Source organism: Pygocentrus nattereri, chromosome 7 (genome assembly GCF_015220715.1).
Source record: "Pygocentrus nattereri isolate fPygNat1 chromosome 7, fPygNat1.pri, whole genome shotgun sequence".
Classification (NCBI taxonomy): Eukaryota; Metazoa; Chordata; class Actinopteri; order Characiformes; family Serrasalmidae; genus Pygocentrus; species Pygocentrus nattereri.
In genome coordinates, this window is record NC_051217.1 from 40,757,113 (window position 1) to 40,781,920 (window position 24,808).

Sequence of the window (24,808 nt, forward strand, 5' to 3'; positions counted from 1 at the left end):
GTATGCAGGTCATTTTCTTTTAATATAATAACCATTTTATTGTATTTAAACTCTATCAAAACAATTTTTTTCTGAAGTTTTGGTTGGAAACAAGGATCTTGGTTTCTTGTGAAATTGAGGTAGATACAGTCAAGTGAGCTGGCTCCTGAATGTCTTAAATTTCAGATCAACTATGAAAATAATTAGATATTGAATTTGGAATTGGCCCTGTTTTGATTTGGGACCAGTATTGTGAGAAAAAAAATGAACTCCAGGCCTTCTGGAAGATCTAGATATATCACTGACTGCAAATATGAGTAATAGCCTAATCAAGGAAAATGGAAGTCCTTCAAAAAGACCTGCTGGCTAAAGAATAAAGACACTGACAGGCAGATTTTGCAATAATGATTTATTATTAAAACAAATTTCTCTTCTTGAAGATGCTTATTATTACAAAGTATCTAAATACAGGCATCTGAGGTATATCTGTCTGCGTGTGGACAAGTTGAGATGGATTTCGTCAGACTCAAGTGTTACATGACTCAAGGCTAAATGAATGGAAGCTAAATGAACTGAACAACATGAAGGCCCTTGAGGTGTCTGTATGTAAATAAATGAACAAATGCAAACAGAAAAAAGAGTAGCTTTTGTGGTTGTTTTTTTTTTTTTGTTTTGTTCCTGGTTGACAAATCCAGTGGTTACTGATTCATAGCTTCCCTTCAACAGAACCCCAATGACTGCACAGAGGGGAAGAAAATATACATCTAGGTACAACTCATAAGCGAAGTATGCATCTCATACAACTCAAGCAAGACAAGTAAGTTAGCCGTACCTGGGGCCTGTCTCACAAAGCAGGATTTCATGTTTTGCCAGCTACTTTTGAGCCTAGTTCGATCTAACCCTGGATCTTCTGTCTCACAACAGAAGAGATGGATTACTTTTAACTGGGCTACATCACCATGGCAACTTATCATGGCAACTTATTATTGACTGCCTAACCTGCTTCAGGGCCCACCAAGTTTAAGATTTCAGATCATAAACAGCTCCTGGACCAATCAGGTGTGAGCTCTTGACCAAGCAAGGACAGCCTTGTGATGGAGATGGACTGCTTTGGTCATGTTTCAGGCCACTTTTTGTTTTTATTTTCTTTGTCAACAAAAGTTGAATTAAAGTAATATTACATCATCAGCTTTGTAATTATAGTGAATTACTATATTACAGTCATGCTGGAACAGGAAAGGATCTTCCCCAAACTGCTGCCACCAAATTGAAGCTTGTAATTTCCTGAAATGTCTTTGTGTGCTGCTCCATTAACATTAACATCACCCTTCACTGGAACTAAGGGGCCCAAACCCTGAAAAATAGCCCCAGCCCATTATCCCTCCTCCACCAAACTTTACTGTTGGCATTATGCATTCTGGTAGATAGTGTTCTCCTGGCAAGTGCCAAACTCAGATTCATCCATCAGACAGCCAGATAGTGAAGCGTGATTAATCACTCCAGAGCGCACATTTCTACCGTTCCAGCATCCAGTGACAGCATGATTTACACCACCCCAGCCGACGCTTAGCATTGTACATAGCATTCTTAAGCTTGTGTGCAGCTGTTCAGCCATAAAACCCATTTCATGAAGCTTCTTATGCTGATGTTGCTTACATGATGATGCTCCTCTGTATGACCCATTCTACTGCCAGTGTTTGTCTATGGAGACTGCATGGCTATGTGCTTGATTTGACACACCTGTTAGCAATGACTGTGGCTAAAACAACTGAACTCAATAATTAAGAAATGTGTACACATATTTTTGGCCATATAGTGTAGGTGTTATGTCAGCTTTATGACAGAATATTGAAATAAGCCTTTGCAATTGTTAAATGGGTCTAAATCAGTTTTTAGTTGACATGCTTATGTATGTAACATGTAGCATAACAAACACTGCCCTTCAGCAAAGTGTTACCAAAAGCTGTTAACTGCTATTGCAGCTCAAGTTAAGAGCATTTGCATTTATTAGGATTTGTAAAGCTAAAACTCCCCTTTCAAGTTGAACATGCTTTGTGAGACAGTCCCCTGATCACAAGTGAAACTATTTTAACCATATTTGACTTTTTATGCGATTGCGTGTGAGGTTGCGCTCCAGACGATGGAACTGTTTTGGACCAGAGGTTGCAAAAATAGCATTCTGGTTCAGTGAAATCCCTCAAGGTCACGGGGTGACAGTGTAATTGTTAACGTCTTTGGCATGAATGGCAGTTGTTTATGTTGACGAAGCTGAATGTGTACAGAAGCTTGCACTTTTGAAACAAACCATTGTGGCGAAAGCACTGGATTATCTTAAGGCATTCTCGCTTTGATGTTCAATAGGTAGAAGAACGATTCGTCACATACTCAAACGTACCTGCATACATCAAGGCCACCATACAGATTAAAGGAAAAGATACCACACATACATCTCACTCACACATACACACACTGTGTGTATACCTATACATCTTGGCATATTAGATATATCCTTCCCTCTTTAAATCAGTGACAATGCTGTGAAAAAGTACCTGAGATGTTCTTCATTGCTGCATATTTAATCAAAGATATCAGGCAAACAGAATTGTTTCAAACACAAAACATTTTTAGGACTTGTTCAAACTTTCGACCTAACTGCAACCGACAAGTGCTAAGATTTGATATCAGCCTTTCAGATAGTTATGGTGGAATTTGAGCCCACTCTTGTTTGCAGAACTGCTTTAATTCCATGAACTGCTCCTCTGTCACAGCATCTCTGTTAGTTTCAAGTCAGTACTTTGACTAGGCCACTTCTAAATATTATTTTGTCTCTTTTCAGCTGTTCAGATGTGGATTTTCTTTTCTGTTTTCAATATTTTTTTTGCTGTATGACCTGATTGTGTTCCAGCTTATGGACAAATAAACTGACAGTCTCCTTAAGAATTCTCTGATGGCTCCTGAGTGGCCCAACTGTTTAAGTGTTGGCACTGACATCAGGAGATTGCGAGTTCTATCCCTGGTGATGCTACAGCTATCCGAAGCCAGGAGTTCTAGAGGCACAATTGGCCTTCCTCTCTGGGGGGAACACTGCTCCCTGCAGATAGGGCTGTCCACTGCTCCTGGGCAAGTGTGCTCACTGCCCTCTAGTATGTGGGGTTTCACTGCACAGATGGGAGGTGGAGGTGGAATTTCCCCATTGTGGGACTAAGAAGGGTCTCTTAATCTTAAAAAAATCTTAAAGTACCCACCGTGTCAAATATGCAATAATATAGAAAATCAGGAAGGGGCCATTTTTCACAGCACTGTACTTTGAAAAAAAAAAAAAATACAATTCTAAGTCAAATGTCATATACTGTGCAATGTACATATACCATTAAACATCCAGCATGTTTAAATCAATTGAAGAATCAAGAGACTAATATGGTTACAAATCTTCAGGGCTTCCAAATTTCTCACTTTGATTTTCAAATAACGTTTATATCCATACTGTGTTCACCTGCATCATTATTCATTTAACATTCAACGCATCACATGCCATTCACTGATAAATGCAACATTTCTGAAGCCTAATAAAATATATCCACATATGATTTCTCATTTAAATCCTACTGTGTTGGTATACAGTGGGAGTATACTCATTTCAATGAACTAAGCTAAATTTGCTGTACTCATCTACCTTAAGGCCAATGAAATTACCTTTTTGGCATGTGCGAGAAGTATTTCATGTATGGGAAGTGTCTAATACTAAATCAGCTGACCAAAGATAATTAAAGTTGCTATACGTAGAAGTATTTATCATACAAAATGCTACTGATATCCCCCGTTCACAGTTTGACTTGATATTGACATGAATAGCTTTAAATCTTAAAATAACTTTACATTGCCTTTAGATCTGATAGAACATCACCATAACATAAACAGCAAGAACCACGGTTCATGTGATGATCTCGTTGGCTAAAATCAACTAAGTAGACTGTTACATGTAGGATTAGACTAAGACTGTGTCCCATTTCTGTACATGATTGAAGTGCACTGGTGAAGTTGAGTGTTATGTACCCTGTGGAGAACATCAGAGAACATTTCCAGCCTGGACCATGGGCGGTCACACAGTCAGAAGAGAGAAGAGAGGGCGTCAGGGCCATGAGGGCTCACTGAAGGCTCTCATTCTCTCAATATGGGGAGTGATCACCACACCCGGCAAGTCTTTTCAGGCACCATGTAGTCGTTTCTCTGGCACTGGAAAGCTTTGGCAAACTCTGGGAAATTCTGCAAGGACCCTAGAACCCTGCAGGCAGGATTGAAAGCACAGATTATTCAGTAGCTGACCAAAAAACAAACAAAAAAACCCTCCAATTTCTATTTCACATATATGCTAATCATCAGAAATGGCAACCCATGACATTTAGAGCAAGGCCTTTAGTGCAGACCACAAATCTCAAAGCTCTAAAATAATGTTAACTTGTGCTTGCGCTCTTCTGGGACTCAAGTATATTAGCATGTGGCTAACCGCTAGTCATACAAACAATGCCACATTTAAAGGACACTTACTTTTGTGCTTAATTTAACATATCAGGGGAAAAAATAAAAGCTACAATGTGATTTATTCTTTCACTTCTACGGGATTCCAGATCATATGTTAACATGAAGCTAACTGCTAGTAACATGGACATTATCACATGTGTATTTTTCATTATTCTGCTATTTTACTTTTTGCTTAATTGAACATGTAGGAGAAAAATAAAACATTTCATTTCATTTGTGCTAGCAGTACCTATGTTAGCATAAAACTAACCGCTAGTCACATGGACATTGTCACATGTACATTTGAAATGTATAAAGGTCATGTACTGTTTCTTTGCTTAATTTAACAGACTGGGGAGAAAATACACATAAAATATAGTATGTACAAAAGTTTTGGCACTGCAATGTGTTTTCACCTAGAAAATCAACAAAACAGGTCATTTGACAAGACCAGCGGTGCCCAAACTTCTGCACACAAAGTGTGTTTCCTTTAAGTACATTAGTGCTGAAGTTGACCTGAAGACGACTCGTATCAGTTCGAAGATGAACTCGTATCAAACGAAGATGAACAATTTCTGAGAAGGTGATCATACCTGAACTTCCCTGGACTGTGGACATCAGTTTTGATGGAATTAACAGCATGTTCCGGTCTATGTGTCCCACACCAAATCTGGAGAAGGAAAAGGTTAAGCTTGAAAAATGGTGAGAAATGTGAGAAATTTTATGCTAATATGTGTTTTTCAAGAACATGATATATCATATATATCATATATATATGGTCCATGTATCATGGTAACAATCCCATTCAACCTAATGTTTTGGAATCACTCGTTACATTATTAGTTTGTGCTATTTTACATACAATAATAACTTATACAGTGTAGATTTAAATATAATAAATCAGACCATATATGAAATTGATGTTGATGTTTTATTCAAAATTTAGAGTGCTGAGTTATTATACAATATGGACAATATTTCTATGTACTTTATAGTGAGCTCTCTATCTCAAGATGTGATCATCTCTTTTGAAACAAGAATTATTAGTGTACTCCTTCACTCTGGATATTATACAGCTTTCTTTATAATTTTACCATCACTTGGGACCCAAAAAAGTGTCATGACAAGCCAATGGTAAAACATATTAATGTAGTTTGACATAAGTGTTATGTCAATTTGACATCAAAAGCAACAACATCGACAGTCTGGAAACACCTTAGCAGCCACCAAGGATACCACAGCAACAGCCAAGCAACACTTTAGAAGTTACTTGGGATACCATAGCACTGGCCTAGCAATGCCATAGCAATTACTTGGGATACTACAACAATAGCCAAGCAACACCTTAGCAACCTCTGGAATACAACAGCAACAGCCAGGCAACACCTTAGCAACTACCTGAGATACTACAGCAACAGCCAAGCAACACCTTAGCAACTACCTGGGATAACATAGCAACAGCCAAACAACACCTTAGCAGCTGCCTGGGATACCATAGCAATGGCCTAGCAATGCCTTAGGAACCACATGGGATACTACAGCAACAGCCAAGCAACACCTTGGCAACTACCTGGGTTACTACAGCAACAGCCACGCAACACCTTACAATTACTTGGGATACTACAGCAACAGCTTAGAAACACCTTAGCAACTACCTGGGATATCATAGCAACAGCCAAACCAATGCCTTAGCAAGGACCTGGGATAACATAGCAGTGGCCTGTCAACACCTTAGCAATCACATGGGATATTACAGCAACAGCCAAGCAACACCTTGGCAACTACCTGGGTTACTACAGCAACAGCCAAGCAACACCTTACAACTACTTGGGATACTACAGCAACAGTCTAGCAACACCTTAGCAGCTACCTGGGATACCATAGTAATGGCCTTGCAATGCCTTAGCAACCTTTGGGATACTACAGCAACAACCAAGCAACACTTTAGCAACAACCTGGGATACTACAGCAACAGCCAAGTAACACCTTAGCAACTACCTGGGATACTACAGCAACAACCATGCAACACCTTACAACTACTTGGGAAACTACAGCAACAGCCTAGCAACACCTTAGCAGCTACCTGGGATACTACAGCAACAACCAAGCAACACTTTAGCAACTACATGGGACACTACAGCAACAGCCAAGCAACATCTTAGCAACTACTTGGGATACTACAGCAACAACCAAGCAACACTTTAGCAACTATCTGGGGCACTACAGCAACAGCCAAGCAACATCTTAGCAACTACCTGGGACACTACAGCAACAGCCAAGCAACATCTTAGCAACTACCTGGGATACTACAGCAACAGCCTAGCAACACCTTAGCAGCTACCTGGGACACTACAGCAACAGCCAAGCAACATCTTAGCAACTACTTGGGATACTATAGCAACAGCCAAGCAACACCTTAGCAACTACCTGGGATAACATAGCAACAGCCAAACAACACCTTAGCAGCTGCCTGGGATACCATAGCAATGGCCTAGCAATGCCTTAGCAACCACATGGGATACTACAGCAACAGCCAAGCAACACCTTGGCAACTACCTGGGTTACTACAGCAACAGCCACGCAACACCTTACAATTACTTGGGATACTACAGCAACAGCTTAGAAACACCTTAGCAACTACCTGGGATATCATAGCAACAGCCAAACCAATGCCTTAGCAAGGACCTGGGATAACATAGCAGTGGCCTGTCAACACCTTAGCAATCACATGGGATATTACAGCAACAGCCAAGCAACACCTGGGCAACTACCTGGGTTACTACAGCAACAGCCAAGCAACACCTTACAACTACTTGGGATACTATAGCAACAGTCTAGCAACACCTTAACAGCTACCTGGGATACCATAGCAATGGCCTTGCAATGCCTTAGCAACCTTTGGGATACTACAGCAACAACCAAGCAACACTTTAGCAACAACATGGGATACTACAGCAACAGCCAAGCAAGACCTTAGCAACTACCTGGTATACTACAGCAACAACCAAGCAACACTTTAGCAACTATCTGGGGCACTACAGCAACAGCCAAGCAACATCTTAGCAACTACCTGGGACACTACAGCAACAGCCAAGCAACATCTTAGCAACTACCTGGGATACTACAGCAACAACCATGCAACACCTTACAACTACTTGGGAAACTACAGCAACAGCCTAGCAACACCTTAGCAGCTACCTGGGATACTACAGCAACAACCAAGCAACACTTTAGCAACTACATGGGACACTACAGCAACAGCCAAGCAACATCTTAGCAACTACTTGGGATACTATAGCAACAGTCTAGCAACACCTTAGCAGCTACCTGGGATACCATAGCAATGGCCTTGCAATGCCTTAGCAACCTTTGGGATACTACAGCAACAACCAAGCAACACTTTAGCAACAACATGGGATACTACAGCAACAGCCAAGCAAGACCTTAGCAACTACCTGGGATACTACAGCAACAACCAAGCAACACTTTAGCAACTATCTGGGGCACTACAGCAACAGCCAAGCAACATCTTAGCAACTACCTGGGACACTACAGCAACAGCCAAGCAACACCTTGGCAACTACCTGGGTTACTACAGCAACAGCCAAGCAACATCTTAGCAACTACTTGGGATACTATAGCAACAGTCTAGCAACACCTTAGCAGCTACCTGGGATACCATAGCAATGGCCTTGCAATGCCTTAGCAACCTTTGGGATACTACAGCAACAACCAAGCAACACTTTAGCAACAACATGGGATACTACAGCAACAGCCAAGCAAGACCTTAGCAACTACCTGGGATACTACAGCAACAACCAAGCAACACTTTAGCAACTATCTGGGGCACTACAGCAACAGCCAAGCAACATCTTAGCAACTACCTGGGACACTACAGCAACAGCCAAGCAACACCTTAGCAGCTACCTGGGACACTACAGCAACAGCCAAGCAACATCTTAGCAACTACTTGGGATACTATAGCAACAGCCAAGCAACACCTTAGCAACTACTTGGGATAACATAGCAACAGCCAAACAACACCTTAGCAGCTGCCTGGGATACCATAGCAATGGCCTAGCAATGCCTTAGCAACCACATGGGATACTACAGCAACAGCCAAGCAACACCTTGGCAACTACCTGGGTTACTACAGCAACAGCCACGCAACACCTTACAATTACTTGGGATACTACAGCAACAGCTTAGAAACACCTTAGCAACTACCTGGGATATCATAGCAACAGCCAAGCAACACTTTAGAAGTTACTTGGGATACCATAGCACTGGCCTAGCAATGCCATAGCAATTACTTGGGATACTACAACAATAGCCAAGCAACACCTTAGCAACCTCTGGAATACAACAGCAACAGCCAGGCAACACCTTAGCAACTACCTGAGATACTACAGCAACAGCCAAGCAACACCTTAGCAACTACCTGGGATAACATAGCAACAGCCAAACAACACCTTAGCAGCTGCCTGGGATACCATAGCAATGGCCCAGCAATGCCTTAGCAACCACATGGGATACTACAGCAACAGCCAAGCAACACCTTGGCAACTACCTGGGTTACTACAGCAACAGCCACGCAACACCTTACAATTACTTGGGATACTACAGCAACAGCTTAGAAACACCTTAGCAACTACCTGGGATATCATAGCAACAGCCAAACCAATGCCTTAGCAAGGACCTGGGATAACATAGCAGTGGCCTGTCAACACCTTAGCAATCACATGGGATATTACAGCAACAGCCAAGCAACACCTTGGCAACTACCTGGGTTACTACAGCAACAGCCAAGCAACACCTTACAACTACTTGGGATACTACAGCAACAGTCTAGCAACACCTTAGCAGCTACCTGGGATACCATAGTAATGGCCTTGCAATACCTTAGCAACCTTTGAGATACTACAGCAACAACCAAGCAACACTTTAGCAACAACCTGGGATACTACAGCAACAGCCAAGTAACACCTTAGCAACTACCTGGGATACTACAGCAACAACCATGCAACACCTTACAACTACTTGGGAAACTACAGCAACAGCCTAGCAACACCTTAGCAGCTACCTGGGATACTACAGCAACAACCAAGCAACACTTTAGCAACTACATGGGACACTACAGCAACAGCCAAGCAACATCTTAGCAACTACTTGGGATACTATAGCAACAGTCTAGCAACACCTTAGCAGCTACCTGGGATACCATAGCAATGGCCTTGCAATGCCTTAGCAACCTTTGGGATACTACAGCAACAACCAAGCAACACTTTAGCAACAACATGGGATACTACAGCAACAGCCAAGCAAGACCTTAGCAACTACCTGGGATACTACAGCAACAACCAAGCAACACTTTAGCAACTATCTGGGGCACTACAGCAACAGCCAAGCAACATCTTAGCAACTACCTGGGACACTACAGCAACAGCCAAGCAACATCTTAGCAACTACCTGGGATACTACAGCAACAGCCTAGCAACACCTTAGCAGCTACCTGGGACACTACAGCAACAGCCAAGCAACATCTTAGCAACTACTTGGGATACTATAGCAACAGCCAAGCAACACCTTAGCAACTACCTGGGATAACATAGCAACAGCCAAACAACACCTTAGCAGCTGCCTGGGATACCATAGCAATGGCCTAGCAATGCCTTAGCAACCACATGGGATACTACAGCAACAGCCAAGCAACACCTTGGCAACTACCTGGGTTACTACAGCAACAGCCATGCAACACCTTACAATTACTTGGGATACTACAGCAACAGCTTAGAAACACCTTAGCAACTACCTGGGATATCATAGCAACAGCCAAACCAATGCCTTAGCAAGGACCTGGGATAACATAGCAGTGGCCTGTCAACACCTTAGCAATCACATGGGATATTACAGCAACAGCCAAGCAACACCTGGGCAACTACCTGGGTTACTACAGCAACAGCCAAGCAACACCTTACAACTACTTGGGATACTATAGCAACAGTCTAGCAACACCTTAACAGCTACCTGGGATACCATAGCAATGGCCTTGCAATGCCTTAGCAACCTTTGGGATACTACAGCAACAACCAAGCAACACTTTAGCAACAACATGGGATACTACAGCAACAGCCAAGCAAGACCTTAGCAACTACCTGGTATACTACAGCAACAACCAAGCAACACTTTAGCAACTATCTGGGGCACTACAGCAACAGCCAAGCAACATCTTAGCAACTACCTGGGACACTACAGCAACAGCCAAGCAACATCTTAGCAACTACCTGGGATACTACAGCAACAACCATGCAACACCTTACAACTACTTGGGAAACTACAGCAACAGTCTAGCAACACCTTAGCAGCTACCTGGGATACTACAGCAACAACCAAGCAACACTTTAGCAACTACATGGGACACTACAGCAACAGCCAAGCAACATCTTAGCAACTACTTGGGATACTATAGCAACAGTCTAGCAACACCTTAGCAGCTACCTGGGATACCATAGCAATGGCCTTGCAATGCCTTAGCAACCTTTGGCATACTACAACAACAACCAAGCAACACTTTAGCAACAACATGGGATACTACAGCAACAGCCAAGCAAGACCTTAGCAACTACCTGGGATACTACAGCAACAACCAAGCAACACTTTAGCAACTATCTGGGGCACTACAGCAACAGCCAAGCAACATCTTAGCAACTACCTGGGACACTACAGCAACAGCCAAGCAACATCTTAGCAACTACCTGGGATACTACAGCAACAGCCTAGCAACACCTTAGCAGCTACCTGGGACACTACAGCAACAGCCAAGCAACATCTTAGCAACTACTTGGGATACTATAGCAACAGCCAAGCAACACCTTAGCAACTACTTGGGATAACATAGCAACAGCCAAACAACACCTTAGCAGCTGCCTGGGATACCATAGCAATGGCCTAGCAATGCCTTAGCAACCACATGGGATACTACAGCAACAGCCAAGCAACACCTTGGCAACTACCTGGGTTACTACAGCAACAGCCACGCAACACCTTACAATTACTTGGGATACTACAGCAACAGCTTAGAAACACCTTAGCAACTACCTGGGATATCATAGCAACAGCCAAGCAACACTTTAGAAGTTACTTGGGATACCATAGCACTGGCCTAGCAATGCCATAGCAATTACTTGGGATACTACAACAATAGCCAAGCAACACCTTAGCAACCTCTGGAATACAACAGCAACAGCCAGGCAACACCTTAGCAACTACCTGAGATACTACAGCAACAGCCAAGCAACACCTTAGCAACTACCTGGGATAACATAGCAACAGCCAAACAACACCTTAGCAGCTGCCTGGGATACCATAGCAATGGCCCAGCAATGCCTTAGCAACCACATGGGATACTACAGCAACAGCCAAGCAACACCTTGGCAACTACCTGGGTTACTACAGCAACAGCCACGCAACACCTTACAATTACTTGGGATACTACAGCAACAGCTTAGAAACACCTTAGCAACTACCTGGGATATCATAGCAACAGCCAAACCAATGCCTTAGCAAGGACCTGGGATAACATAGCAGTGGCCTGTCAACACCTTAGCAATCACATGGGATATTACAGCAACAGCCAAGCAACACCTTGGCAACTACCTGGGTTACTACAGCAACAGCCAAGCAACACCTTACAACTACTTGGGATACTACAGCAACAGTCTAGCAACACCTTAGCAGCTACCTGGGATACCATAGTAATGGCCTTGCAATGCCTTAGCAACCTTTGGGATACTACAGCAACAACCAAGCAACACTTTAGCAACAACCTGGGATACTACAGCAACAGCCAAGTAACACCTTAGCAACTACCTGGGATACTACAGCAACAACCATGCAACATCTTACAACTACTTGGGAAACTACAGCAACAGCCTAGCAACACCTTAGCAGCTACCTGGGATACTACAGCAACAACCAAGCAACACTTTAGCAACTACATGGGACACTACAGCAACAGCCAAGCAACATCTTAGCAACTACTTGGGATACTATAGCAACAGTCTAGCAACACCTTAGCAGCTACCTGGGATACCATAGCAATGGCCTTGCAATGCCTTAGCAACCTTTGGGATACTACAGCAACAACCAAGCAACACTTTAGCAACAACATGGGATACTACAGCAACAGCCAAGCAAGACCTTAGCAACTACCTGGGATACTACAGCAACAACCAAGCAACACTTTAGCAACTATCTGGGGCACTACAGCAACAGCCAAGCAACATCTTAGCAACTACCTGGGACACTACAGCAACAGCCAAGCAACATCTTAGCAACTACCTGGGATACTACAGCAACAGCCTAGCAACACCTTAGCAGCTACCTGGGACACTACAGCAACAGCCAAGCAACATCTTAGCAACTACTTGGGATACTATAGCAACAGCCAAGCAACACCTTAGCAACTACCTGGGATAACATAGCAACAGCCAAACAACACCTTAGCAGCTGCCTGGGATACCATAGCAATGGCCTAGCAATGCCTTAGCAACCACATGGGATACTACAGCAACAGCCAAGCAACACCTTGGCAACTACCTGGGTTACTACAGCAACAGCCACGCAACACCTTACAATTACTTGGGATACTACAGCAACAGCTTAGAAACACCTTAGCAACTACCTGGGATATCATTGCAACAGCCAAACCAATGCCTTAGCAAGGACCTGGGATAACATAGCAGTGGCCTGTCAACACCTTAGCAATCACATGGGATATTACAGCAACAGCCAAGCAACACCTTGGCAACTACCTGGGTTACTACAGCAACAGCCAAGCAACACCTTACAACTACTTGGGATACTACAGCAACAGTCTAGCAACACCTTAGCAGCTACCTGGGATACCATAGTAATGGCCTTGCAATGCCTTAGCAACCTTTGGGATACTACAGCAACAACCAAGCAACACTTTAGCAACAACCTGGGATACTACAGCAACAGCCAAGTAACACCTTAGCAACTACCTGGGATACTACAGCAACAACCATGCAACACCTTACAACTACTTGGGAAACTACAGCAACAGCCTAGCAACACCTTAGCAGCTACCTGGGATACTACAGCAACAACCAAGCAACACTTTAGCAACTACATGGGACACTACAGCAACAGCCAAGCAACATCTTAGCAACTACTTGGGATACTATAGCAACAGTCTAGCAACACCTTAGCAGCTACCTGGGATACCATAGCAATGGCCTTGCAATGCCTTAGCAACCTTTGGGATACTACAGCAACAACCAAGCAACACTTTAGCAACAACATGGGATACTACAGCAACAGCCAAGCAAGACCTTAGCAACTACCTGGGATACTACAGCAACAACCAAGCAACACTTTAGCAACTATCTGGGGCACTACAGCAACAGCCAAGCAACATCTTAGCAACTACCTGGGACACTACAGCAACAGCCAAGCAACATCTTAGCAACTACCTGGGATACTACAGCAACAGCCTAGCAATACCTTAGCAGCTACCTGGGACACTACAGCAACAGCCAAGCAACATCTTAGCAACTACTTGGGATACTATAGCAACAGCCAAGCAACACCTTAGCAACTACCTGGGATAACATAGCAACAGCCAAACAACACCTTAGCAGCTGCCTGGGATACCATAGCAATGGCCTAGCAATGCCTTAGCTACCACATGGGATACTACAGCAACAGCCAAGCAACACCTTGGCAACTACCTGGGTTACTACAGCAACAGCCACGCAACACCTTACAATTACTTGGGATACTACAGCAACAGCTTAGAAACACCTTAGCAACTACCTGGGATATCATAGCAACAGCCAAACCAATGCCTTAGCAAGGACCTGGGATAACATAGCAGTGGCCTGTCAACACCTTAGCAATCACATGGGATATTACAGCAACAGCCAAGCAACACCTGGGCAACTACCTGGGTTACTACAGCAACAGCCAAGCAACACCTTACAACTACTTGGGATACTATAGCAACAGTCTAGCAACACCTTAACAGCTACCTGGGATACCATAGCAATGGCCTTGCAATGCCTTAGCAACCTTTGGGATACTACAGCAACAACCAAGCAACACTTTAGCAACAACATGGGATACTACAGCAACAGCCAAGCAAGACCTTAGCAACTACCTGGTATACTACAGCAACAACCAAGCAACACTTTAGCAACTATCTGGGGCACTACAGCAACAGCCAAGCAACATCTTAGCAACTACCTGGGACACTACAGCAACAGCCAAGCAACATCTTAGCAACTACCTGGGATACTACAGCAACAGCCTAGCAACACCTTAGCAGCTACCTGGGACACTACAGCAACAGCCAAGCAACATCTTAGCAACTACTTGGGATACTATAGCAACAGCCAAGCAACACCTTAGCAACTACCTGGGATAACATAGCAACAGCCAAACAACACCTTAGCAGCTGCCTGGGATACCATAGCAATGGCCTAGCAATGCCTTAGCAACCACATGGGATACTACAGCAACAGCCAAGCAACACCTTGGCAACTACCTGGGTTACTACAGCAACAGCCACGCAACACCTTACAATTACTTGGGATACTACAGCAACAGCTTAGAAACACCTTAGCAACTACCTGGGATATCATAGCAACAGCCAAACCAATGCCTTAGCAAGGACCTGGGATAACATAGCAGTGGCCTGTCAACACCTTAGCAATCACATGGGATATTACAGCAACAGCCAAGCAACACCTGGGCAACTACCTGGGTTACTACAGCAACAGCCAAGCAACACCTTACAACTACTTGGGATACTATAGCAACAGTCTAGCAACACCTTAACAGCTACCTGGGATACCATAGCAATGGCCTTGCAATGCCTTAGCAACCTTTGGGATACTACAGCAACAACCAAGCAACACTTTAGCAACAACATGGGATACTACAGCAACAGCCAAGCAAGACCTTAGCAACTACCTGGTATACTACAGCAACAACCAAGCAACACTTTAGCAACTATCTGGGGCACTACAGCAACAGCCAAGCAACATCTTAGCAACTACCTGGGACACTACAGCAACAGCCAAGCAACATCTTAGCAACTACCTGGGATACTACAGCAACAGCCTAGCAACACCTTAGCAGCTACCTGGGACACTACAGCAACAGCCAAGCAACATCTTAGCAACTACTTGGGATACTATAGCAACAGCCAAGTAATACTTTAGCAACTATTTGTGATATTACAGCAATAACCAAGCAACACATTAGCAACTACATGGGATAACATAGTAATGGCCTAGCAATACATTCGCAAACACTTGGAATTCCATAACAACATAATTCTCAAGCCTTTTCAGTTACATTCATTTATTTTTGTCTTGTAATCCCACCCTGCCTTATAGCTCCTGCAAGCATTTTTATCAATCTACTATCTAATGATTTACACATTTATTTGTCTCAGTGTGTCATTTTATGGCCTAAATGAAAACAAATGCACATTCTCTACAGAAAACACACTTTGCACATTTAATGCACAATTACTTTAAATTTGCTAAATTTAGCACATTGGGGGAAAAAAATAAAACCTTCTAGAACATTTTAGATTTAATGTTTATTTTTTCCAATATTTAAAACTTGGCAAATAAATCGAAATAGTGCACATCAATTTTCAGAAAAAAAGGCAAATTTATCTTTGTTCCCTGCAAAGAATGTGTTCATTTATTGTTTATATTTATATTGTTTATAAGATGTCATTTTACATGGGGGTGTTCAAACTCATACCTCAGGACTGTATCTTCGAGTAAGCGGCAAAAGATCACTTTTGTGAGTGAAGAATATGAATATTAAGGAATTATAGTCGCATTAGAAAAACCGTAGTTAAATTCACACCTGGGCAAAGTTTAGGAAGAAAAGTTGCTCGTGGTTAAGGTCGAGTCCAGGCAATGGAGCTTCCTTCCCATGCTGGTTGACGTATTTCTGGTATGCCTGGAACAAACATCCCGCATGTTTCTTTAATCAGTCTTCTCTCAGATCAGAGTCGACACAGATCTGCAAAGCTGGCAGATTCTAGGACACTGCTGTCAGAAATGGGGCTGACCACAAAGGAACATTCCTCTTAGATTATTAAATAGGACCCTTACATGCATTATGTTGCAATTTTATGCAATTTTATTATTTGGGTATTTTCCTACAATTATGTTTTAAGGCCATGTTCACCATCAGAATGGGCCTACACGAATCTGGCTAAAAACAAGAGGAACAGCTTTCTTCAGTGTTCTGGACATTATTAAAGCCACCCCTGCTTGATTTCTCACCATAGCAAACATCAACATCATGAACGAAGATGGAGCTAATAAAGTAGCTCAGCTGGAATGACACTTGCAAATGTCACATTTTAACACATAGTTGTTTCTGGGCCCCTAAGCAAAAGGCAGAAGTGGCACCATGTGGATACGAGGGTCTGGGATCCCAACTGATGCAACTGTCTACACTGTGGAATAATCAATGTGTAATTTAAACTGATAAAATCTACGAAGTTATCTGTTTTTACTTATTTCACATTTACTCTCATTCCTCTAGATATTGCCTGTCTAGTATGCTTGTTTTCAGTGATTTTCTTAAGTGAAATGATATCAATATACTGGCAGATGATTGCGCTTGTTTTGACTCTAAACAGTTTATTATCTTTGGGGTCAAGTTGACTCCATTCGATGTCTGACATCTCTAAATAAACAATTGCTAATTTTGGCTTCATATTTAATGACCTTTACTATTTTTTGGGGGACAACTGAGTAAACAAAATTATCATGATATATTTTTAATGTTCTTTACACATTTTCTATGCACTGATGTTCTTTGTCAATATGAACTTGGGCTGTTTTAGCCAAATAAAACAACAGAAATAGTAACATGTTACACACGTTTATTTGGTTGAGGTGTGACAAATTAAGGTCACTATAACATGCAGTTTTATTATTTTGAATGAAGGCTCTTCTGCTTTAAGGCCCCAGTCTAACATAACCGTGCCTGTAACATACTTGATCTAACATAACCGTACCTGTAACATACCTGACTTAACATAACGGTACCTGTAACATATCTGATCTAACATAACCGTACCTGTAACATACCTCACCTAATATAACTGTATCTGTAATATAGCTGACCTAACATAACCAAACCTGTAACATACCTGACCTAACATAACCGTACCTGTAACATACCTCACCTAACATAACCGTGCCTGTAACATACCTGACCTAACATAACCGTACCTGTAACATAACTGATCTAACATAGCCGTACCTGTAACATATCTGATCTAACATAACCGTACCTGTAACATACCTCACCTAATATAACTGTATCTGTAATATAGCTGACCTAACATAACCAAACCTGTAACATACCTGACCTAACATAACCGTACCTGTAACATACCAAACCTAATATAACTGTACCTGTAACATAACTGATGTAATATAACTGCACCTGTAACATAACTGACCTTACATAACTGTACCTGTAACATGTAACCTGTAAAAACCTACACCAGAGCAACACATGCTAACATGCCACCACCACGTCATTGTCACTTAAATACTGATAAAATGGACAATGAGTGTAGAAACAAGCAGGTGGTTTTAAACTTATGGCTGATCAATGTCATTTAGATTAGTTTTGTAAAAATGAACATTTACAGTCCATCTGATGTGTATTTTTTATGGGGCCCTTGGCTCAGGCAGGCTGTAGGGAGCTGACCACCCCTGATTGTTTGACTGGCATAAACCACAGCCAGGCATGATTCTGTATCCAGTATGAAATGATGGAGCACGAAAAAATCCACTGAATTCTCTGCAACACATTTCTGAGGCAATTTTCTCTGGCAGGATGATCAGCACAACAAGGCACCGATGGACACAAAGACCACGATGCTCTGCACTTACTTGATAAGCTTGGCGAATGCCCCCGTTGTCCGCGATATTCTCTCCGAGCGTGTTATTCCCATTCAGCTGCTCGTACAAAGAACAGGAGAGTGACAGAAAAGTGAAAAAAAGAGAAAATGATGAGAAAAGACAGAAAATAACAGTAATTTGAAGCTCTTTCTACATCGTCTGAAAAATCGCGGCGTACTCGAGTTCCAGGAACGCGATTTGAGAAGACGACAGAAAAGAGTGCTGATAACGGCTCAGCAGAAGGTGGCCGAGACACACTGACACAGACAAGAGGACCTGCTGCAGCAACAAGAGCTGGAGCTCAAGGAAGTGCTTAGTTTTAAACTTTTCCAATCACCAACTGTATTCACAGAATATTCCAGTTGGGCAGGCTTTTTGTTTTTTTTGCTCCAAATATGTGGCTTCAATATTAACAGGCTTTTCTTACCATCGTCACTGTTACTGTTAGCATTTATTCGGTAGTTATTCTACAATAATGTTGTTTTCTGTTCATTATTTCACTTTCTTTTCATTTACAAAATGAATACATGTTACTTTCTATAAAGCAAACTTTTGTTTGAATTTTGCACTTGATTATTTATTTTTCATTTCTTTTTTTAAAAATTTGGTTTGATTTCATTTCTTAAGGTTTCAAGCTGCTTTTTAAATGTATGAATTGTATCACATTGTCAGAAAAATAGAATTTAAAAACAAAAGACTGGAGCCAAGACAGGACTTAACTCAATTGATTGATCGATTGATCGTTTGATCGACTGATTGATTGATGTTTTTTTTTTTTTTTTTTTACTTTTACTGTACTTAAAAGTACTAAAAGAGAACTGCACAATTTTGGCATGATTATATAACATACTAAATACCTAATTACATGTAATAAACATGGGGTTTATACCCAAATAATGTACTTTTTTTCTTGCAGTGTATATAGTTGCAAAAATATGGACAAATTCCATATTTTGTTGATTTTATACTTGAAAATGAGTGAATATGTTCTCTACACACACTTCTGCACATTTTTATATTTTAATACAGAGATTTTGTTTACAGATTGAGGGAAAAATTAAGCATGTGTCCTGTGCAAAAGTTATGGCACATTTTATATTTTCTTTTTTTTTTCCAATATCCTAACTTTCACCCTGGCCCTAATCCTAACCCTAACCTTAACCTCAACCCAAAACCTAATCCTAAATCTCAGCCTGGCCCTAATCCTAAACCTAACCTTAACCTCAACCCAAAACCTAATCCTAATTCTCAGCCTGGCCCTAATCCTAACCCTAACCTTAGCCTTAGCCCAAAACCTAACCTTCACCCTGGCCCTAATCCTAACCTTAACCTCAACCCAAAACCTAATCCTAACTTTCACCCTGGCCGTAATCCTAACCCTAACCTTAACCTCAAGCCAAACCTAATCCTAACCCTCACCCTGGCCCTAATCTTAAACCTAACCTTAACTTCAACCTAAAACCAAATTCTAACCCTGGCCCTAGTCCTAACCCTAACCTTAACCTCAAGCCAAGCCTAATCGTAACTTTCACCCTGGCCATAATCCTAACCCTAACCTTAACCTCAAGCCAAACCTAATCCTAACCCTCACCCTGGCCCTAATCTTAAACCTAACCTTAACTTCAACCTAAAACCAAATTCTAACCCTGGCCCTAGTCCTAACCCTAACCTTAACCTCAACCCAAACCTAATCCTAACCCTTACCCTGGCCCTAATCCTAAATCTAACCTTAACCTCAACCCAAACCTAATCCTAACCTTCACCCTGGCCCTAATCCTACCTTACCCTCAGCCCAAACCTAATCCTAATCTAAACCTTAACCTCAAGACAAAACTAATCCTAACCCTCACCCTGGCCATAATCCTAACCCTAACCTTAACCTCAACTCAAAACCTAATCCTAACTCTTACCTTAACCTCAACTCAAAACCTAATCCTAACTCTTACCTTAACCTCAACTCAAAACCTAATCCTAACTCTTACCTTAACCTCAACTCAAAACCTAAACCTAACCCTACTATGTTTCTGATATGTTACTGAGAGTCTGTTGAGTGTTTGTTTCGTTTAAAAGGACCACTTAAAATAAAGTGTCACTTAAAATGCATCAAGCAAAAGCAGCTTCTAACAAATGTACCCCTTATTCTATAGGATTGTGCTCTCATCGAGACACTGAACGCAGAATAGATAATATAAGACTGTACATTCTGTCCGCTCGCCAGGTCCCAGGAGAAGCTGCTGTACTGGTCCACGATACATTTAGAGAGATCCTGGAAATTATGAGTGGAGGATGGAGTCCACCAGTCCTTCAGATCTCCATCTTTATCAAAGTTACGCCCTGTTGGAGAACAAGTCATTAGCATGATGTACAGTAGCTGAGGCAGGACTGAGTTTTGGATGTGCTTTATAAATCTGCAGGTAGGCCTGGCTGATCCAGGCAAACCATAATTGCGGCATTTGCCAAGCATCATTCAACAGTGCAGTGAGAGAACAGGAGAGAAAGTCCACCAGAATACAAAAAACTCAGCGCTCTGTTTTTATAATGACCAACACAATGGCATTTTACGTATTCAGTGATAATGAGCTGGTAAATTAGTCATATGTTCAGACTTGGATATTAGCACTGACAGTGTTTCTATAATGTAATATGACCAGTGTTGTACAAAAACCATGTACCTGAGTTAAAGTAGAGATACTCAAGGTAAATATTACTCCAGTAAAAGTAAAATTTCCTCCCTTTAGACCTCCACTTGAGTAAAAGTACTAAAGTATTTACCTTCAAATGTACTTAAGTATAAAGTAAAAGTACTAAAAGAGTAATTCTGGCTCTGATGTCCTGTTATCATTTTTATAACCAGACTGGCTTCATGAACTCATTTCAGGTGAAAGTCCTCCAGCGTCTCTGTTGGTAAACCAGTCTTTTAATAGAACGTCATTAATTAGTGACGCTGACGTCTATTAAAATGATCATAAGCACAAAACACTGAAGGTAAACAGTTTCCATCAGGGAGAACCGAGTGGCTCTGAAATCACTTTTTACACACAAGCAAAGTTTCAGTTTCAGATTTATTTACAACTTAGTTCCAAGTTTAAGTTGAATAAAAACTGGCTTTAAACTCAGGATCACAGATGAGCTCCTTTATTATGTTGATCTGTAGGCGTCTGTTCATAAACATAAACCAGCCCAAACTCATTTACTATAAAATGAAATGGTGTTTGTAGAAATTCAGAAAAAAGCCGCGTCAGTCTCGACTGCATATGTGGACATATTTCTATATTGTGCTCTATTTACACAAAGTTAGGTTAGTTCATCATTTATGTTGAACAGACTCTCCCAAAGTTTTACGCTGCTGCGCTGACGTTGAACCGCGTGCTGCACTGGGATGGTATGACCAACAGGTCAAAACCATCTCTAAACAAAGTGACCGCTGGGCCCTGATTGGTGCTCTGGCTTTGCGCTTATTTCGTTTTGACATGTTACGTTTTTATACACACAGAAACCAAAAGGAACAACAGATTTCTCAAAATGTAGGAGGAAAAAGTCGGATATTAGACTCTGAAATGTAGTGGAGTGAAAGGAAAAAGTCGCCCAGAACGGAGAAACTTCAGTACAGATACACAAGAACAAACTACTTAATTACAGAAACTAATTACATTTACTCGGTTACTGTCCACCACTGAATTTGACATGCTCACTATAAAACATTCCCATAATGTCTACAATGATATGCTGTGTTTAAAAGGTGCAGTGTGTAAGATACAGAGGGCTCTATTAGCTGAAATGGAATTTAATATACAAAACTATGTTTTCATTAGTGTATAATCACATGTAACTACAAATTGTGTCTTCATTAGCTTGGTCCTCTAATGAAGCCCAGAACTTGGTCCAGAACTCTGGTCCTCTTCCATCCTAGGACACCATGTGCTGCCATGTTTCTGCAGTAGCCCAGAATGAAACCAAACACTGGCCCTAGAGGGCACCTTTCATGTTTTTACATTGAAGCAGATTGCACTCATTAGAAAGCATTAATTTTCATGCTTCTTATTTATCCCAAGACAAAGCAAGGGTGGGTGAATCCTCCCTTGAAATGAAAATGAAATTAGGAGAGGCGTTGGCAAAAAAACAAGGACCAACACTGGTGTAGCCTTTCCGAGACGGAAGCCGCCGATATGGGGCAAATGTTTTCAGGGTGATGTGAAAGCTGCCTGTTTTTGGGTGGACAGTTAATTTAGCGTACCAATCTAAATGCAACGCACATCTACCCTAGGCTCTACTGAATGTTTGGAAAGGGACGCAATCAGATGGTTGCAATCTGCAACCTCACCACTAGATGCCACCAAATCTTACACACTGCACCTTCAAGCTAGTCTGATGTTCCTGAGCTGCGTTAATATCTATGAACTAAATGCAACAAGTCTATGCTTACCTAGTGGAAAAGTTAGTAGCCTAGCTTATTCATGCTTGCTAGCTATCTGATAGCACGGTAGCCATCTGAAAGCATGATAGTACAACTTGTTCAAGTGTGTTTATTTTTTGGTGTATACATCATCATAGCAGACCTTTGCTCTGTAAGTATTACTTGCCGTTGTATGTAACTGGTTATCAGTGCTATGTTAATGCCCATTTCAGCCAGCTATGGGATTCAGCAGGGGCGTAGCCTGACCTGGGCCCCCAGGACTAAAGCCCTGAATATTTTTTAACCAGCCCCGAACCTTATAGGCTTTTTTGCACATCCATCATATCGTCCATTGTTTCATTCAAGGGCACATTCGCCCACTCCTCAAACTCTAGAGCTATTCCAACACAGCCACAGAACAGAGGAAGAGCATGCATGACATTTCTTTTTTAAAATAAAGCAAATCTACTACAGATTAAAATCACTTGTTAGAAAAAGTCCAACTTAAACCCAATTTTGTATATGAAATATGGAAATTACAGAGATGCTATGCTTTCTTTTTAGTGTGTTATGTCTATTAAATGAATAATAAAAATATTGGTCCTAATATCACTTATATTATTTAAAAACTTTATTTTTAAAGTATTTAAAATGATCTAAAAATTACAGATAAATAGCATCATGTTAGTGCTAAGCGAACAGTCTAACAGTTGCCATTTAAATTTTGAATGGGCCGATGATAAAAGTGGGTGGGCCTGCTTGAAGATATGCTGTTAGCTGCTTTTGTCCAGGACATTCATGCATGTTTGTTTGCTAAATCAGACTAGATAAGAAAGCAAGCGCAGCTCCTGGATAAATCTAAAGCCCTACTTTTACTCATTTACAGTATTAGGCATAATTATACAGAGCATATCAAACAAAACAGGTGTATTAAATCTCTACTGAGCTCCTGTGCGTGTTATCTCACATAGTTAGCACTATCAGGCACAGAAGGGACAGGGTTTCTCACCATTATCGTCAAAGCCGTGGGTGATCTCGTGGCCAATCACCATGCCAATGCCTCCGTAGTTGAGGGACCAAGGCTGGCCTTTACCAAAGAAAGGAGGCTGAAGGATTCCGGCAGGAAATACTGAGAGAGCAGGAAAGATATTAACTTAAACCATTCACCCATTACAAACCTGCTTTTCATCAACTTTGCGTTCTTGTTACCTATTTGGTTTCTGCTGGATGAGTAAAATGCATTGACCACTGCTGCCCCTGAGATCCACCTTGGGTTAAAGGATGACACATTTCAAGTTAATGGAGTCCACATTCACGTTAATGTTTTAAGACAGTTCTTCATTAATAAGGGTTTATATATAGCAGTTGCTAAACTTAGAGAATGGCTTCCTATTTCTGAAAGTGCCATCTGTCATCAGTGTACATGGACAAGAAATGGCCAACTTTCCAGAAGCAGCAGATTGGACTAAATTATACTCTCAGCAGGGACGTCATTTGTAGTCGAGGAGCTTTATATACAGTGTATATATATATATATATATGTGTGTGTGTGTGTGTGTGTGTGTGTGTGTGTGTGTGTGAAGTTCTGCCTGAATCATGTCATGTGCTCCCTGGCTCTTTCTATTGGATCTTGGCTCACAAGACTGATACCCTAACTTTCAACCAATGACTGCCTGAACTTTCAGACAATGACTATACGAAGATTTCTAAATAAGGCCCTAGGACTAACCCTAATTTGAGTCTGGAAAACCTGCTCAAAAAAGGAGTCTCTTACTCTTCTTTGTTCACTTTCACCCTCAACCTCTTCAGCCGTTTCTTCTGACCAAACTCCAGATTCTTCAGGATGTTCTCAAAGTACTCTTCTGATTTGTACCCCAGCTGGAAATGTTGAAAAGGATATTTGCAAAAAGACTATTCATCCAAAAAAGCCTTTGTCCCT

The 24,808-nt window shown here is 41.6% G+C and overlaps 1 protein-coding gene across 2 annotated transcripts in view; it reads right to left on the reverse strand.

The window, feature by feature from the left end:
- Positions 1-373: 373 nt before the first annotated feature.
- The window catches only part of LOC108434111 (neprilysin), an 87,858-nt gene continuing 63,423 nt past the window's right edge, over positions 374-24,808 (reverse strand). For both annotated transcript variants that reach the window (XM_017709021.2, XM_017709023.2), the window contains exons 16-23: positions 24,644-24,747; positions 24,079-24,137; positions 23,879-23,998; positions 20,677-20,810; positions 18,468-18,533; positions 16,411-16,506; positions 5,091-5,167; positions 374-4,261 (exon numbers count right to left, since the gene is read on the reverse strand). In XM_017709021.2, the coding sequence (XP_017564510.1) occupies positions 4,162-4,261; positions 5,091-5,167; positions 16,411-16,506; positions 18,468-18,533; positions 20,677-20,810; positions 23,879-23,998; positions 24,079-24,137; positions 24,644-24,747 (756 nt within the window). In that variant the 3' untranslated portion in view covers positions 374-4,161. The remainder of the gene's footprint in view (positions 4,262-5,090; positions 5,168-16,410; positions 16,507-18,467; positions 18,534-20,676; positions 20,811-23,878; positions 23,999-24,078; positions 24,138-24,643; positions 24,748-24,808) is intronic.